General features: G+C 41.4%; 2 protein-coding genes across 3 annotated transcripts in view; both read right to left on the reverse strand.

Annotated features, from left to right (window-relative positions):
• Positions 1–13,280, reverse strand: part of cnksr3 (cnksr family member 3) — a 36,138-nt gene extending 22,858 nt beyond the window's left edge. For both annotated transcript variants that reach the window (XM_079574005.1, XM_079574004.1), the window contains exons 1-2: positions 13,038–13,280; positions 198–361 (exon numbers count right to left, since the gene is read on the reverse strand). In XM_079574005.1, coding sequence (XP_079430131.1) covers positions 198–361; positions 13,038–13,089 — 216 coding nt within the window. In that variant the 5' untranslated portion in view covers positions 13,090–13,280. The remainder of the gene's footprint in view (positions 1–197; positions 362–13,037) is intronic.
• A 1,459-nt stretch (positions 13,281–14,739) lies between these two features.
• Positions 14,740–18,506, reverse strand: qpct (glutaminyl-peptide cyclotransferase). The gene is made up of 7 exons (XM_079572949.1): positions 18,307–18,506; positions 16,969–17,115; positions 16,601–16,882; positions 15,900–16,067; positions 15,731–15,830; positions 15,005–15,121; positions 14,740–14,922 (listed from the first exon to the last, which is right to left on the reverse strand). Exons 1-7 carry the CDS (start codon positions 18,427–18,429, stop codon positions 14,741–14,743), a joined length of 1,119 nt encoding a protein of 372 aa, XP_079429075.1. The 5' UTR covers positions 18,430–18,506; the 3' UTR covers position 14,740.
• Positions 18,507–18,513: the final 7 nt, after the last annotated feature.

The following is an 18,513-nucleotide window of genomic DNA, read 5'->3' on the forward strand; positions in this document are numbered from 1 at the left end:
TTGTTGTGGACTGGCTATTTTAAACGATAAAGTTAGCCGGATCAACTCTCAACGATATGCAGAGCTTAAAGTGTGGAACATGCCTCCTCTTTCCAGGCCACAAACTCCAAATTATTGCATAGAAAGTAGACATTGACAGCGTGAGCGGGGGAGGGGCCAATTACTAAAACAATAAGGGGGTTTGTGCATTTACTAACCAGTGCACAAAGAAGGTCCACGGCTTCTAGAACTAGCTCTTGATGCCCGATCCGCGCCACGCCAAGCTCCTCCAAGTCCTGATGAGTGATCTTCAACAACTGCTCCCCGCTGATCTTCTCCCGCTCAAAGTTGTTGACGTACTGTTGTAAGCTGTCATCCAAACCTAGGCACACACAAAAAGAATATGTTTTTGTCAAATACGTTTCCAGAATGCAATGTTATGGTTTCAGAAAAAAGGGCAGACACTTATGGAATTGTGGGGACAGTTCAAATGTTTCTTGAGAGAAATAAACTCCAAAAAACTCCATTTTTCAACTTGATTGGTTTTAGCTTACAATCAATGTAGGCTTTAGCAGTTTTTATGAGTGATTTCCCATAGTGCCCGTGCATGTGTGCGGTGCAGATAAGGAACAGGTGGGACCACTATCTTTCCTAAATCAACACGGCCCATAACGGCTACGACCTATAAGTCTGTTAGGCTAGTTAAACAATGGCAGTCTATATTTGCGTTCATGTGGGTGTGTCCAACACGTGCCATCCTAAGTTCAGCCCGGCCCCCTCCCCTCTATTTGTAACCCCACAACAGCTCATTTGGACCGTTGCAAGACTGACCAACAGTAGAGGTTTATAAACAAACAGTGCAGCACGGGTGCAGTTTACAGAAAACAAAACACTCTGGATTTGACTTAAAGGAACTACACAGAGTTTAAAAATGTTAAAATTATGCATTTTCTTCCCCCTTCATGTTCCAGCAATGTCCTAAGGTGTAGAATGAGCCCAGACCTGTTCACCACAACTGCCTCTAAAATCCTGCATCGTCACTCAAAAAGTTACTTCGGTCCGAATTGCCATCATGCATGAGCTTAATATATAAGGTGCAGTTACATGTATGACCTGAGGTGGCAGCAGGGAGTAGAAAATGGCCAGCTTGCATCTAGTCCTTTAAAGCGCATATGACACATTTGACACCATTTTTGCCCAAGCATAGAGAACATATTTAAATTTTGGCTAAAGATTGCACCCAGCTTTCTTTAGTTTGGCCATTTTTGTGATGTTTATAGTTTCACTTCCTTGATGGACACCGACAGGAAGGGACATGGATGAAGGCATGAGCCATGGCACATGAAATGCGAAGGGAAAATAATCCCAGCGCCATGAAATAATGCAAGTCTGCTTTGCCAAAAAAATATATATTTTTTTTTTAATCTTTTTTTCTTCTTCGATTATGCTAATTTTGCAATCGTTTAGTGTAATAATCGAAATTGTAATCGAATTTCAATTAATTGCACAGCCCTACGTGCCGACCATGTTAAGTCAATGGGAAATTAGTCAAACTGATGTTATCCTTCTAAATAAGTCATATTTTCAAAAGCATTCAAACCTATGCGCTTTAAAGCTACACTGCAGAACATTCCAGGTTACATCTTGCAATATATCAGTAACTAGATTGTTGTAATAATAAATGCTGATAAATAAACAAACACAAAGCCAACAATTCCGAATGAATTCCTAATGCTCAACTAGACACCGACAAAGCTATTTTTTTGTCAAGGGTTACTCATTTAAAGCATTTTTGAGCCTAATGTTTGACTAATTGTGTGCAAAGCAAAGCAACATCTCCGTAGGAACTGGGCCTGCTCACGTTAAAAGGCACAGTAAAGTGCTTTTTTTTGGGATGATTTTTCACCATTCTACTTCCTGGATGAAATATTATGCAGTGTAAGGGTTATTTTAACAGACATGGATATTTAAAAAAGAGAAACAGATCCAAAAGGACGAAGGGTAAGCGCGATGATGTTTGTGTGGGAATATGCACACGACTCTAAGGCTGTAGAAGTAAACAGCCATCTTCTATGCCACCAAAGAAGGCACAGAGGGGCAGCTGCACATGAATGGACCAACTTTTTTCAAGACCTGTCAGCTGCAGAATACTCCCTCAATCCAACGCTACAACACACATGAAATAAACACAGAGTTTGACAATACACGTGCGCACGTTTAGACAGAGTGGAAAAACTACTCAGACATCACACACTTGAAATCATTAGAAATAAATGAACTTAGTCGAAAACAGCAAATATTAAAGCAGCTCGAAACTCTTCTAATCCAAGTTCTAATATTATCGACATAATTGCTTCATCGTAGTCTTATTTGGTGTAGTAATAAAAAGGGTTGCCAATTCCATTAATGTCAGATAAAGAACCTGTTTGCTGTGGTTAATAGAGTCATAAAAGATTAATTTCAGAATTATCTCGCTACTATTATGTCGCGCCAGACTTCGACCACGGCCATTAAAATTCCATTATAAAAGCTAAAGTTAACAGACTTAATCATTGAACAAAGTGTTTGCCTGCGCTAAAATAGCCCCTGCCGATTCAAGGGGCAAATGTATGAGGACACGTTAACCATTACCCGGAGCACAAGTCCACTGCAGTTAGGCTGATTAGATTCTTCTCATTCCTTGGCATGCTAATTCCCAGGCAAGACTTCACTCAATTTGGACCTTAACCCTTTACTGGCCAGAACGAGTCCTTATTAAGCGAGGAAATGAGTTCACTCCAAAAAGTGCACAGGGCCAGTCATGCTAGTACGATTAGACCAAAAACAAAAAGGTCCTACAGGGGTAAACTTTCTCCTTCCTGTCGGGTTGAAAAAAAAAAGAAAAGGCGTTTCCTGCAGAAGGATGCTATGTTTAGTACAGTGGAGAAAGCATTAGGAACTTACAGTATAATGACAATGGAAACACACAAAAAAGTCTAGAAGAATGAATGTTGCGGCTATAATGTAGATAATAGTTCAACATCTTCAACATGGTTTGGAAACTCACTAGTTGGAACTGCATCAACACTTATGTATGTCATTTCTTTGCATGAGCGCAATGCCTTCAACACACTCTGAGGCTCACTGTACAATAGCATTACATCTAAGATCACCCATGCCTCCCTCTGGACTAATCCACTGACAGCCAAAATAATAGGAGGTAAACCTAATAAAACATTGACTGGACCCAGAAGAAAGCCTGTTGTGGTGGGTGTGTTTGCGCCACTATCATTTTTCATCAAGACTTGAGAAATGGGATAGTAGTATGTCACGTTATTGTGAATTGGCTAAAGGGGAGGTGGCAATGAGGGAGGCTGTGTGAGTGATTTCAAAAAAGCCTGTTCGGGATGAAACGCTATGGAGGCGTTTTATGGCCTCGGAGGCACTTGGCAAATGCCTTCAAAACCAACGCAAAAGGGGGGTGTAGCAGTGCAGATGAGGCACCGATGTCAGTGGCATTCCCATTGCCACTTAGACGGGAAAACATTCCACCCCCCGTATTTTCAACTGAACAAATACTACTTCTTGTTTGGAGTTGTGTTCATTTATGCGATAACAATGTGTGATTCCGCAGTAATGATGTCTGAATTGCCCAAGTTTGACGAAGTAATGGGTCAGTTTGATTCAATAGGCAACGCCAGGCACGACACGAGTCTTAGAGGTGCAGAAATAGTGATTCCCCAAGTTAAAGTAGAACATTCAGCCAGGTATGCATTTAAATCTATGCAAACATACACAACATCATATATAGCTAAACTTCAAATGTACTCAGCGTTTTGTTAGGTCCAAGAATAATGACTATTTGAAAAAATAAAGCAACACAATAAACACATTCAAGAAGAGGATGAGGGCACAGCCATTAAATTGACTATGGTTTAAAATAAGCATACAGCATATGGAGTGCTATAAACTACAACTTCTCCTTTAGTTTAAACACAGACCCAACAATAGACACCATTACTCACTCACACAAAGTATCTGTCAGTGAGTCACAAACAGCAGATAATTACACCAACACAGCGCGGAGCACCTGCCGTTTACTGTGAGGTCTCTCCTACCACCCACTTAGCCCTACTCAATAAACAGTGATCATGTTCTCACCAGGTTACCAGCACGTGGGACATGTGCACTACGGCGAACAGCTAAAAAACCATACCCAAGTCTAAGGAAGAATCCACTTAAAAATGTGCTGGGGGGTTCACCATACTCAACATCTCTCACAATTTTTTCCAGATCAGGTTTTTGGTATAGCCAGGCCCTTGTGTGACACTTGAAGTTGATCGTGTTGACCAGCGTGCACCCTCGCCTTTGGGAACATCAGCATTTCCATTCTCAGCGGGTGGATTACACCAGAAAAAGAAGAGATCATTCTCCCACCCCCCCCTTTCCAACAGAAAGAATGGGGAAAACTCTCTCACCACTTTCCACCCCTCCCAACCGCAAGCCACCCAGTCCCGCACACAAACTCAAATAACGCTCAGAGTAACGTGCACCCCCAGTGGGCCTGATAGTGGGAACGCCAGCAGGGGTAGAACGGTAAGAGCTACTGTAACTGTGCAAGCTTCATTCGCCTCTCCGGACCTGCAGGGAACCAGTTGGAATTCCAGCCATTGTCCCCAAAACAGAGGAGCTCCATTGTGGGAATTCTCTGCGCTTGGGCACAATGGTCTCGGCCTGAACCAGGAAGTGCTGTAATTAGAAAGAAAATAGCTCCTCACTCCTCTCCCTCTAAAATGCATGACTTCACAGGAGGACAACAAAGCCAGTACACAGACAGGGCAGACGCATCCATAGGGAACAGGGCTCACACAATGGTGCCCCACATGTCTTTAGCGATGTTATTCTGTGTACCCTGCTGAATGGGATGGCCCACTGTGGTATCTGGCAACTCCTTCGGTTTACAGAATAAAGCTTCCTTAAAAAAAAGAAAAAAAAGAAAAAAAAGAGCAAAAACAAAAACTGATCGAACACTCGCTTGAAGTAGATTTCAGAAAAATTCACAAGCCTTACACTGTATTGCAGGGATATAGCAATTTTCATTTCGATTAGTAAAGTAATACAAGGCTAGTATCAATACATCAGTCTAATACCAATGCGTTTTACATCTGAATGCATTGAAACACGGGAAATCACAAGGCCATAATCTCTCATGATGCTCACTTTCTAAAACTGAATGAAAAGAGTTAAATAATAGGAAATAATGGCTCTAACCCTTTGAATTTCAGCAAAGTTGTAATTTGTCAACAGACCAAGAGCCACCCTATCATGTACGTGATAAATAATGTACAGATCCTGGGATAATTTTGACTCATTTTCATCTTCCCCTGTAGGAATGACACATGCTGGTTGGCATTTACTGCAGCTAATCCAGCAGGACATCAGACTGACTCAGTACTGTATTGGTCTTCACCAGCTCCTCTCCCTTAACCTTCTCTTATCACTGACCCCAGTTATTATAATCTTATCACCACTTCCTCTGGCCAACAAAGGTGTTTCACTTTATGTACCATGATCTCAGATACAGACGTCGACAAAACAGCGGTGACGTGTGCCAAGTGGACTTCCCGAGTGAGCAGAAGCAGCTGAGGAGCACAAAGCCACTTCTGTCTCTGACGAGGTGATGGACGATGACTGATGAGAGAAAAGTGGGGGGAGTCAGGGTCAAAGTTCACAAGAGGTTCTCTAGTCCCTGTGCTAAACCCTTACCGCTGGCTAAGGTAAATTATCATGTCCCACTGTTGTTTATAGACATATCTGTAGATCAAGTTATAGAAGTTAGGAGTATTAAAGTGTGAAGTACTTTGGCTGAAACTGTTAAGTACACAAGTGACGAGACAAGAGACAAACAACAGATAGACAGCTGAACCGCTGGAGGCATTTTGAGAAGAGGAGGAAGAACTTGGAACCTATAGGTCAATGAGTTGGTGACACCTGCATTATTGTCAATATGAACTGGTTGAAAATGCTACAGGCAAACCACATAACCCGCTCTGTCACACGGCATTCTTTGAAATATTTATGCTTTTAGATAACCTGTGTCAGTAGCATTAGACAACCAAGTACTACAATGACTGACGCCTATGTTGATGGTTAGATAAGCCCAAATACCTCAGGCCTTCATAGTCATGGAGTCATCACCATTGTATGGATGAAAACGTAGATCAAACTTAGAAATGATGACCATGGGCTTTAATTGACATGTTTTACAGACCTATTGGCCACACAACTGCATACGTTTTCCGTGGTCTCTATAAAGCATCACAAATCACAGCTTCTCCAACTCTATAGAACAATCAATTCATCATCTTATGCCATTTTCTCTGCATTAATGCTGACCATCTTCATGTCTGCCGCTCACACAAACCCTGTATGTAAATCTACATGCCTGACATTTAAATTTGTATTGCAGGAACAGGCCTATATGAGTTCACATGCAGGTCAGGGCAGCGAGTGCAGGTAAGTGGAGCTACTGTTTGGGTGTAGAAAAGAAAAATACTAAAAGGTTTAGCCATGTAACCTCTGGTTCCTGTGTAAATACACATCACTCTCCGCCCTCTTGGTCAGTCGGTCAGCCAGGCTCATTACCACCAGCATAAACAGCCAGTAAAGGGAGCAACCGACGCCACAAAAAAACTTTTCAAACGCCCCCACCCATGCGCTTTTGTTCTCCACCCACATTTCTTTGTCCCAGAGCCACAGCATCACGTCAAACTCCTAGTTTCAAAACCAGAAACAATGTGAATGGAGACAAAGAATAGCGGTCACAGCTGTAAGATGCTTTGTGTATAGGGCTGCAGATTATCAAATCGAAAAGACCACCATTATATAGGCAATGTGATATCAATCTTCATCAATGTTCACTTAAAAATGTCCAAAAGTTTCATGGTTTTATTGTACTTCTATTTGGAGTTTTTTGTAAGATTCAATTTGATGGAAAAACACCGTACCACTTTTGTTTGAAATTGATTGGAAAATACTGTGTTGAAATAGCTTAGTACAATATCACAATAATACTGCTAATACATTAAAACAGTTATTAAATGTTGATGGGCCTCTTGTTTATTGCATCTTTATCCCAAAAAAATAAAATTACAACTCTAAGCCCAATTGCAATGCTTGATACTTTACAAAATCATTCAACCCGATTTGCGTGTGCTAAAACACTTTGCTACGACTGATGCATCATCTCCCAAAGATAAAAAACTATAATTAAAGAGCACTCAACTTGCAAGAAGCCTCACAAATGGTGAGAAACGAAGTGGAGACTAACAAGTTAGGCATCAGAAGATAACTATCTGTAACAGGTAAGCCCCCATTACAGCTAAACCACGGTTCAAAGCAATCGCTATGGAGATATAAACACATCTCGTCATTTTATTCCCATGACATGTACACTGCATGCTCAGGGTGGCCCTCCGTACTGATTACAGACCCATTTACCAGTCCCATAATGGATGCCTATGCGAACCACAATAAAGATGAGCAGGGCCTGAAGCAGGAAATGGCCTCAACTCATTTAGAAAGCCATGGGAATAGTGAACGTTTTACAGTCACATCCACGCCACATGTGGGCAACGAGGAGCCGGCTAAACTTAGTGGCCATTGTGCTGCTATGATCTATGACAATGCTTATTTGGTTTTGTGGACTAGACATGAAGACGGACATAAAGATTCAGTACACCTAAAAATGCCTTCATAAACTTCCCACTGGTGCTATGGCTTTTTACCACATTGGATAAATGTGGATGGCACCAGGGATGTCCAAATGATGACTGAGGTGGTCATCATGGTGCTACGGAACAGGCTTATATTTGGTCCAAAACCACCATTACTTTTTGTTTGTTTGTTTGTTAACTTTATTGTCCCCGTAGGGAAATTTGTACTTATTTTTTATCACTCTATAGCAACTACATCAGCACTTTTTACTTTGACTGAACAACTTTTATTTGTATGGGAGTAATAATTGACCAATATCATAAAAAGTGGACACTCTCTGTCATATTCAACATGAAGCACACAAGGTTTACAACAAACACAGGGAGATTTCACCCATTTCTGACTCATAAAAAACAGTTGTAGCCCAATTGTGCAACCTAAGAAAACATTACTGGAGGCGAGGGCAGTCAATCCAGTTCTCCAAACTCCTCGCAGGTGTGGGTGGTTGAGTCATGCACGGTGGCGATACAACGGTTGGTCATCCACGAGCCTTGAAAGTCACGATAACACCCAGCAGCCTAATTAACTTCAGCATAACATTTAGGCATGTTGATTCTCTCAAGAGTAGACTCCACCCACTGGCAGGTGAGTCTTGTTTACCTGCTCCAGCTGTGGGTTGGCCAGATTAGGAAAGTGACAGCCCTGCTACTGTTGATGTGTTCAAGTATGAGAATGGGCAGGAGACACAAAAGAAGATTCCCAGGTGTTCTGCGTCACCAGCAACAACCAGGGAGCTCGTTCAAGCAAAGCGGTCGCCACTCCCTCTTTTTTTTTTTTTTTTTTTTTAAATTTCTCCCAACTTTGCCCTTTGATGTTGTGCATCAAAACATTGACACAGCCTCTGGTCAAAAGTGAATGACATTGGGGATTTTCAAATGCTGGGACTTTTCTGCCAATTCCCAGTCAGTAATGTGTAACCAACTATAACCAGAAGCTTAGTGTTTTCTTCTTTATCACCCAATGATAAGGGAGTTGTATTACTATTATAAAGCCATACAGTGACAACGACTGTAAACTTTGCTCCACAGCCACGTGCTTTTGAGATTCCTGATGAACAACATAGACTGGTATATTAACCCTGCTTATCACTCATCTCTCACTAAAGTAAACAGGCAGCCGACAATACAGTTGACACAGCTGACAACGTTTTTTTTTTTTGTTAATCTGTTTGTACATTGTGGAATTATATGATATGTATACCAATTAAAACACTTTTCCTATTATTCAATTATCGAAGATTGTTTGAACGATAATCTCAGTAAAGTATGTCCTATGGCCCATAAGTACTATGAAAAGAGTAATAACGTCAGCGGCAGTAATCTAAACTTCCACCTCTACTTGTTATTTGTAAATATACATGCCGTACAGGAATGACCAGCTGGAATTTCAATCTAAACTGGTGACAGGAAGCACGGACTAGTCTGAACATGCTCCTAACTAGCGCGGCGCTGGCACACTCCCAAAAGCCATGCTCAAGCTAACCCCAAACACTCATACTAACACTTCATAAACGCAGCCCCCTTTAAATTCATAATAAAAAAAAACATTAGGCTTCATTCCATGCTAATCCGGTGGCTGGGTGCACATGACTGAGCTGAGCATTTTGAAATCTGTTAAAAGCAGCCAGTGGCCCTGAACTCTGCTGGGACAAAGCCCATGCGTGTTTTGAGAGTCCATTCATAAGACTGTTGGTTTGGTAGGTGCTAAAACAGCTTGCGTCTGCGTGCCTTTCATGTCCAGTGGTTATCCGACCATGTGGGCATTACCGGGCCCTTTGAAGACAAACCTGCACTTTCTAGGATTGTCAACATATCTCAGACCCTTGATGCTATGACATGGGACTGAAGTATTTGACAACAACTGTGAGGAGATTTGCAAGTCTACTTGTTGTATTATTAGCACCCTGTACTGCTCCCTGAAAGTTGTGAAACATGTGTATGAACTCTTCCCCGTGAAGAATTGGGGTATTTGAAATGCGTTTGGAAAATTAGGAATGATATTGGACCACAACTAACAATTTGTAATTTGAAAAAAAGAAAAATGGGTATAAGAACTTTACTGCCAAGGACCACATGTAAGAAATTATGTCACAAATAATGGCACCTTTAGTGGTTTCAATGGCTCAAAAGACACACACATCGAAAATGTTTTAGGTGGCGCACTGGTGTAGTACCCAGTGGTAGCCTTTGGGTATTTGCCAGCTTTCAAATTGTATTTTCAGTTTGAAGTCAATTATTAATATGATTTAACCGAATGCTTAATAATGCAAATCTTAGGACCTACATTACACTTCTGCAGACCACCCCGAGCTGCACTGGATTAAGCAGGTCATCTGACGGGCCAACACTTTGCAGCCAGTGTCAAACTAAGCAGCCACAGGTCACATAAGCGGAGAGATTATCTGTATTTCAGGATTTGCAATGCACATTTAGATTTGAATAAAAAAAGCCACCCTGGTCTATCCCCAATTGGCAGGAATACACCAGCAGCCACACTCGTCTAGTTTCCTGTTGGATACTGGATGTACAACACATGCAAATTTAAACTGACTTTTATCACTCTAGTACTCCTTTGTTTTGTTTTTGTTAGATTCTTTTAATAATGTATAGGTTCTGCACAAGTTTCCATATGTCCACAGTCCCAAGGCTATAGGGCTGTGACATGGGGCCGTGTGAGAAACAGGCTGCGCAGGGACTGACAGAGTTGAAGCTCTTTTGAGTTCACTCTCCCCAGGGGGAATCCTCTTTCAGCAAATCCAAAAAGACCAGTTCAGGAGCAAAGCAACAAGGTTATCTACCCATCAATGCAACACAAAAGGACAACACTCCAAACAGAATGGCTAAGAAACTGGTAATGGACAAAGATGGGATGGGAGTTACTGTAAGAGGCTTTTAAACAGGAAACTTAAAGTAGATAGCAATCATGGGGTTACGGGGACGCATACCTACCCTTCCTTCTCAAAGATACATGCAATGATGGTTTCTCTTTGTGACATCACAGAAAGGAAAGCACAGCATGCATAGACCTGGATGCAATCCTATTATTCTTGGTTTGGGATGAAAGCAAATTCAGCACTTGTTTTCTACGTTTCTGACAGGTTAATTAACTTCTTGGCACCCGAGTGAAATTCAAAGAGTTCAGTTTAGCCTGAAAATATGCCCTAAACGACCGACCTGAGTAAAAAATCTGCTCATAAACAGTCAAAAACCTGTCAATCATTGTATATTCTGTAAATCTACAGGCTGAAGCCATCGGACACTATATATTTACCACAGAGTCTAAGTGAGGCAGCTAGTAATATGGCATTTGGGATGTCTACACCTTAACATATTAGATCTTGTAGTCTCACAATCTTGTCATGAATTAACCATTTCCTCTTCTAACTAAGTGACTTTGAAGCATACAATAATTTAAGTGGCTTACAAACACTAACATTACCATTTACATGCCCACAATAAAAAGTAACAAAGAAAAAACCCCAAGATGTGACACATGGTTTGCCCATCACTGGGCGCCACATGTCCCATTAAAAGATCAGAGCTATGGGTGAAGGAAACCCACCTCGGGGCATCTGCACTTCACACAAACAATTGAGTTTTTAGTTAAACGAACCAAATGCCCTTTCACTCGTAATAAACATTCACCAGCTACTACGCTTGATCCCCTCAAACAATGCCGGCCCTTAACAACACTACAACAGTCTCAATACACAATGAGCCCCTGTGCTACTGGAAAACAACCTGGGGCTAACGGGACCATTAAGATCTGTTTAAAATTTAGCTTAACTCCTAGCAGACACATAACCTCCCAACAATGCCAACACTTGTTATTGTTTGTAGCTGAATGAGACATACAGTCTTTAGAGTGGAAAGAGCAGTGACCCCTGACTAAAGGGTCAAATACTGAGGGTTTTTTTGTGCACAGTGACACTTTTGGTTATTAAATAGGAAAAAGGTTTTATCCTAAACTACCTCCCTCAAAGTTGTCCATGCAGCACAGTAGACAGTTGCATTACATGCTTAAATGGTAGATGACAGTTATAAGAGCTGCAGTTGTTGCTTATGGCGTATTCAATTACTTCAGCAGTTGTAGTGTACTCCGATGCCCCATGGCACTTTTCAAACCATAACAGGAAGACGCAATTTGGGAGCCGTCATTACAAACTGTATTGATAAATAAAAATGAAATCATAAATCAAATGAACAAATCTTAATCAAATCTTTTCCGCTAGATCGCAGATGAAGAGTCTGCAAATCCAGTGGTTTGCGACAACTGCTGAGTCAGATTTTCACTTGACTGAATGCATTGGAGCCAGTTGGGACAACTAATCCTATGTCCCAGCAAGCCATGGACAGCCCTTTTCAATGGGCACACAGAGGCTAAGCACTAAACACAATCGCCTTTAGCTCCCCGACTGAGAGGGCAGGTCACTGAAGCCATTATCAGGGCTGACTGAGGAATATGAAGGAGATATAAGAAAGTATCTATGGTTTGGAAATGTAGAGAGGAAAGTGTCCGCCTTTCCGTGCTTAACTGACAAGATAAACAGAGCGCCCCTCCGAGTCTTTTACACAGTCCAATGTCTGTGCTTGTAATTACAGTCAGGACAACTTCCATCCAATAGTTGACATGAAATTTCTCCAGTGAACACCAGACATACCAATACTGTGACTGAGTTCAGGTCAAACACTAATAGTGATGTCATTGTCACTGAATTCCCCTGAGCTTCATGTGTTTTGTCTGGTGTCACATCCAAAACTGAAAGACTTTCAGATTTAGATTTGAGTATTATGATGATGAAGACCACAAGATATTTTGTTTGTTTGAAAAAAATAATGGGCTATTCAAACTATGAAAAGTACAGGCTTTCATGCAGTTCACAGCCCACTTGTCATACTGTCACAGACGAATTGATGTAAACACCAGAACAATGATCAATCCTGAAGTCCCACAAAACCTAACAATTGAAACGTGATATCATATCTTGAGAGGATAAAAATATGTAACAAACAAGGATTGTGTATAGAGTCGTTTCTAATACTACAGCAGACCAAGGCTATATAACAGGATCAGTAAAGCAGAGCTGACACTGCTGTTGGAGGCTGTGATCAGCCACAAGTGGCGTCAAAAATGCAGCTCTATTGTTGCTGTGCGCGCGCCTCCGTACTGAAGTATGCTGTCAGTCGCGCACAGCAGTATCTACGAAACTACAGATAACTATGAGCGCTGGGTTACTAGTCCGGTCAGTGTTTATAGGTTATTACAAATAAAGCAATGTTAAAAACAAAGAGTACCAGGCGTACCTTTCATCCACTCCACAACTTGCTTTGGGGTCCACTTGGTTATCGGCTCCATGGTTTCGACTCCAAAGGAGTCGGCAAAAGAAATGAATGTAACAGGTGGGCCAAAAAGTGGCGTTAAAGTTGAATGAAATCGGATCAAAAAGAGTGACACATTTTCTGATGCGACGAAGAGCTCGCGTGTTTGTGTTCAGAGAGTACTCCACTCACTTCTCAACCCTGTCCACGCATGACTAGTGCACTGGAGGCCGGGCTTAAAATCCCCCTCAACTCCAGCGGCTCCCAGGCGCACAGGCGTGTGAGCGGTGCTGCCTTCAGGGCACAGGAACAATACTGGGATTTTACATACTTCTAAACACGATCAGTCTCCAAACAGGAAAAAAGTAGCATTACGCTCAGATCTCCTATTCAGACTCTAGCCTACATTTACTTCCAGCGGACATTCACTGTATTATATTTCCTGTGCCAATATATTTCAAGAAGAAACATTAAAATATAATTGCTTACTAAGCAGTTTATGTTCTGAGATGTACTCATGTCACTTGAACATGGCTAAATAGTGATGAAAAAAATTCCACCCTTGTTTGAAATTAGAGGTGTTGCCGTGGTTTTTCATGTGTGTTTGAGTAGTTTGGTCTGCAGACAACAGTATGCCTAATATATAACAGTAGCATGTTTTCTCTCTAAGATTCTGAGTTTAGTTGTTCTCTCAGATCTAAAAGCCAATCTATAAAAGCGACTAATTTCTCTATTGACATGTTAATAGATTCATAAATATGTCTTGTTTGAAATTATCTCTAAAATGATGTATAGATACAATATATTGTCAAATTACACAGGGTCGGTCTATTGTTGTCAACTTTCAGTGATTATACTGCCATCTCCTGGCGACACTGAGAAATAACAAACAACAGGATCCTTTTACTGGTTGACATAATGACATTTCTGAAATATTATTAAGTACAATGTTCTTTTGGGAGATTTTTATAGTGGAATCTGAGGCTTCGATATAGACTAGTGGTAATGGGATTAAGGGAATTGTGACCAGTCTACATTTAAGACATAGAGTGGCTTTAAATCTAGTGGGAAGACAAGCTATCTAAAAAAAAGAAAGAAAAACAAAACAGCATATATTAAGATACCACTTCCACTCCGTGAACCTCAACTAAGAAATTCTCAGACATACAGAGTCATGTTTTTTGAATCAACATTTATTCCAGACTCAAAATACAAGATGTCCAGCTTTGGTACTGTACATTACCCTGGCTCCCTCATTAAGACCATGCAAATACAGTGATATACACAATTACGACCAGAATGTCTAGAAAGAGGAGGTAATTCGAGTCACTACATACTGGGTCATGTAAATTAATGCTCAATGTAAAAATACCCTGTAACCTTTATGAATATATGTATCATCAAACATGACAACGAATAATAAATATCTTTATTAAGCATGCGTCCGGATAGGGTTGGTATATAAACATTGACTCTAAGATTTCCAGCCCAAGCATTTGCAGGGGCTATAAAGAAGGCAGTGTAGCATTAACACAGAGAACCTTGTGTGCTGATCTAAAAGCTGGTGACTGAAGCCTCAGGGACAAAGATGGCGTCTTAAAGTTCCTTCACAGATATTTGATTATAACTAAATATATTATATCAAGGCTTGTATTATCTTTCGTGCACAACATTTCTTCTTAACACTTTTATGGCGCATTTGATGGATTTGAATTGGCCGCCGGTTTGGCATTTAGGTACTCCAGAACGAAGACTTGAACGATCTTATTGAGGTTTTGAATTGTGGCACGATCCAAGTTCTGCTCGTTGTCGTCAAAAGTGTGCCAGACGGAAGGGAACGGGGACGGAATGAGGTGGAGGACATGCACACCTGTGGACCAAGGCAAAGAAAGAGTGGTAATAAAAAGTAGAATAATATTAAAGCATTATCGTTTTGGATGAGGTGTAAGTACCTCTGATAAGGAACGGTATGTGGTCATCTTGGATCCGGCCCACGGGAACATTTGGCCAGAAATACTGAATCTCATTTGGATGATCCACAAGTTGGTTCAGAGAGTGCAGACGGCGCTCTGTGAAATAGATGAAAAAAATGCAGTTAATTTTGTCTGGTTTAGATCAGGGGTGTGCAACCTTTATCATCAAAAGAGCCACTTTGACCCGTTTGAAACCAAAAGATCTTTTTTATAGATTGTATGATGAAAAAATAAACAGAAGTACAAATTTCATGCAAACAATTTGAATCTGTATTGCTTGTGTCAAAGGGAAGTATAGGGGGATCTGAATCTCAAATCTATTTGCCTCTGCCTTCATTCTGGCCCAAATGCACATAAATACTATATAGTTCATCATTTACATAAACTTGTGAGTTTACTTTTTTCCATCAAAGATCAAAGGAGCCACACTAGAGGCTTTAAAGAGCTGCATCTTGCTCTTGAGATGGCGGTTGCTTACCCCAGGGTTTAGATGGAGCAACACAACAAACAACCAATGTTCAAGATTATGACTGGGAGTGTAAGGCTTGGACTGATTTGAAAGGATATTTATTCTGGCAGAAAGTTGAAACCTTTCCAAATAACTATGTACCTATAGTGGGCTGAGGCAAAGACCTGATCCTTTAAAAAATGGTGTCTTTGTACAATGTAACGATTCTGGAGTGGTGCTTGCAAGTTATCCTTTACCTATGTTTTGCAGCCTGGTAAGCCACCGTAACGTGCTGGAAAACTGGTTGCCAAAGCGGGGACTGGGAGCGCCAATCAAGTCCAACAACAAAAACAAATCCTAGAGCAAAAAACAGCAGGGATTCAGTTGCTTTTGGCATGCTACTACAGCGAGAGGTGGGTTTCATACTATGCCATGCAGCAGGTTGGTCCCTGTCGCTCCTGCAGGGTGAGGCGTAGACTCCATCTTTTGAGCCAGGTGCCGAGAGCCATAGAGCGAGTCAGAGTCTGTCCACTGGAACAGAGCCTCCTCCCCATCAAAGAAGAGCAGCTGTAGGGTCAGGTTGGGATTGGAGCTCTGTGGGGAAATGACAAGTCAATAATGATGATAAGCTACGATATGTTCATAATACTTTGCTGCCCCCTGCTGGACATCTGACTGCAGACACATACAATAGAAATTATGATTAGGATGGCCCTTATGATAATATACAATGAAGCAAAGACGGCAAGAACATTAAAAATCAGATGGTCAAAGGTTGTTGATTGTGTGGATTAAGGATTACTAAATTAACATATATTATTATTATATTTAGCCTAAATTTCAATTGTGTTTTTCTTTATATATTTCTGGCCAGAGAGCTATGAAAATTTTCATTTGCGAAACAAAATCAGTATTCAGAATGACTCCACTTGTCTTAGGCCCATCACTGACTGGCAGCTGAGTGTGATAAACATGCTCTGTGCCTGGGTCTTGTCACAGTCTGTTCAGCAGGCAGAGCGCAGACCTCAGCAAAACGACATTTGAAGAGATTCATGTCACACACAGAGACCCAGAGGAAGGAACTAAAATCTGTAAACCACATTGTGTATAGTGTACTGTTTACTGACCTTCTGTGCCTTGAGTTCTTCATCTAAGGCCCGGGCCAGCTCGAGCATCATGGCACAGGGAACAGCGGAGTCTGTGGCCCCCTGGAACTCCCTGCCATGGAACTGTGGTGGGTAATACTTGGAGTCGTAGTGACAGGCCAGAACCAGGCGCCGTTTGGCGGACGGATTGAGTGTGGCGATGATGTTTGTGAAGGGCAGGGGGCCATAGGGCGTCTGAGACACAAACTTGTCTTCTGTTACTTCCCAGCCTGCGCCCAAAGAGCCCAGGGTTGTTTTGATGTGCTACAAGACCGTAATACAGATTTTAATCCCATGCACATGTGTTCAGTGTGGCTGTTATTGTTTTTGCTGAATATTTAAAGATTCACCTGCTGTACAGCCTGGCTTCCCACTGATCCAGGGTACCTGGTAACAAGGAGCGGTCTCAAATCTCTCTGCCACATCTGATCTAGGTTAGTGTGAGACAGAGCTGTCCGGACCTCTTCTGGTTTTAGTGTTGTGGCTCTGTGCTGTACCTAAACAAGACAAACACAAACATACATGGCATTTATATGGCCTAGCAGGGCACTTTTGACAGTGTTATTACTACTAAGAGTAGCTTTTTGTCTTCATAGTGTTTACAGCTGTTTACTTTATTTTAACTGCAACCATGAACATTTGCTGATTGTGCCCAGTCAAATTGCTATTTTGATTGCAATTTGTCTATTTTTCAAAAATCTCTTCTACTTGTAAACACGATCACTGCTAATGATGCTAAGGTTGACACATAAATGCCCAAATTAAGCTTCCAAACCAGAGCATATGGGGAAGCACATTGAACATAGCTTTGAATCTAAAGTTTAAAAATATTGATCATCTAATCTCATCACCTTTATTTGAGTACAAAGGTCACATGTATGGCCTTGGTTGTTGTGGTAACCACAAACTTAAAAAAAAAAAAGCGCGAGAGAGAGAGAGAGAAAAGACCAAAACAGATTTAACATTAAGAAAAACATTGCTTGTACTTGGGAATCAAAACATGCTCTTATGAAACTTGTGGGGTTCTGTCACTGACTAACACACCCCTGCCATAATTACACAGTGCAGTACAATTCCAAGGTTGTAATTTCATGCGGTCAAACTAACCCGTAATTCCCCACCAAGAGCTTCTCAAGCTGACTCATGGTTAACTGGGGGTCCACTTATACAGCCTATAAATATCAAGATGTGCAATTGGAGGATCAATGATGGAGGCCCTGCTGCCATAGCAACCAGGCAAAGGGGAGAAAGAAGACAACACAATGCTTAAAGGTTGGTATAAGTCGTCCTTATACAGTATGAGTCCACATTGTATTACCACAGTAAAAACTACGACAACATGATGCTGTATTATTCTAGGCTCTTTCTTGTTTGTAGCCTTTGGCCAAGGGTTGTGAATAACCCCTTAAAAAGGTTGAGAAAAGGTGGTGGTGAGGCTGAAGAGTTCACAAGATGTAGCCTAGAGATTCTTTGAAAAATAAAATAAACATAAGGAATTTTTCATTGTGCCAAAATAAACAACACAGGTTATGGGTCTCACAAGAAAACGAGACCTCTTTTATAACAAGGTGCAAAGGGAAAAATATAGTAAATAGAAGGATTTTTTTTTTTTCATCGTACCTACACCAAATAGTCTCACAAGAAAACAAGACCTCTTTTATAAGGTAGAAAGGGAAGAGGCAGCCTACCTTTTCCTGGGTCCAAGGGATCCCATCGCTGTGCTGGATGTATGTCACGATAATGACCACGGTGTAAAGCAGACATGTTGCAGAGTGGCTCCGTCCAGCCATCGTTGTCGCTCCTCTCCACATTCCACGCTTTCCTCTCAAAGCTTACGGATCATGTGAAAGGCAGGAGGGAGGACCCGTGGCTCACCGCTGCGCGTCATTGTGCGC

Source organism: Gobius niger (assembly GCF_951799975.1).
Source record: "Gobius niger genome assembly, chromosome: 16".
Taxonomy (NCBI): domain Eukaryota; kingdom Metazoa; phylum Chordata; class Actinopteri; order Gobiiformes; family Gobiidae; genus Gobius; species Gobius niger.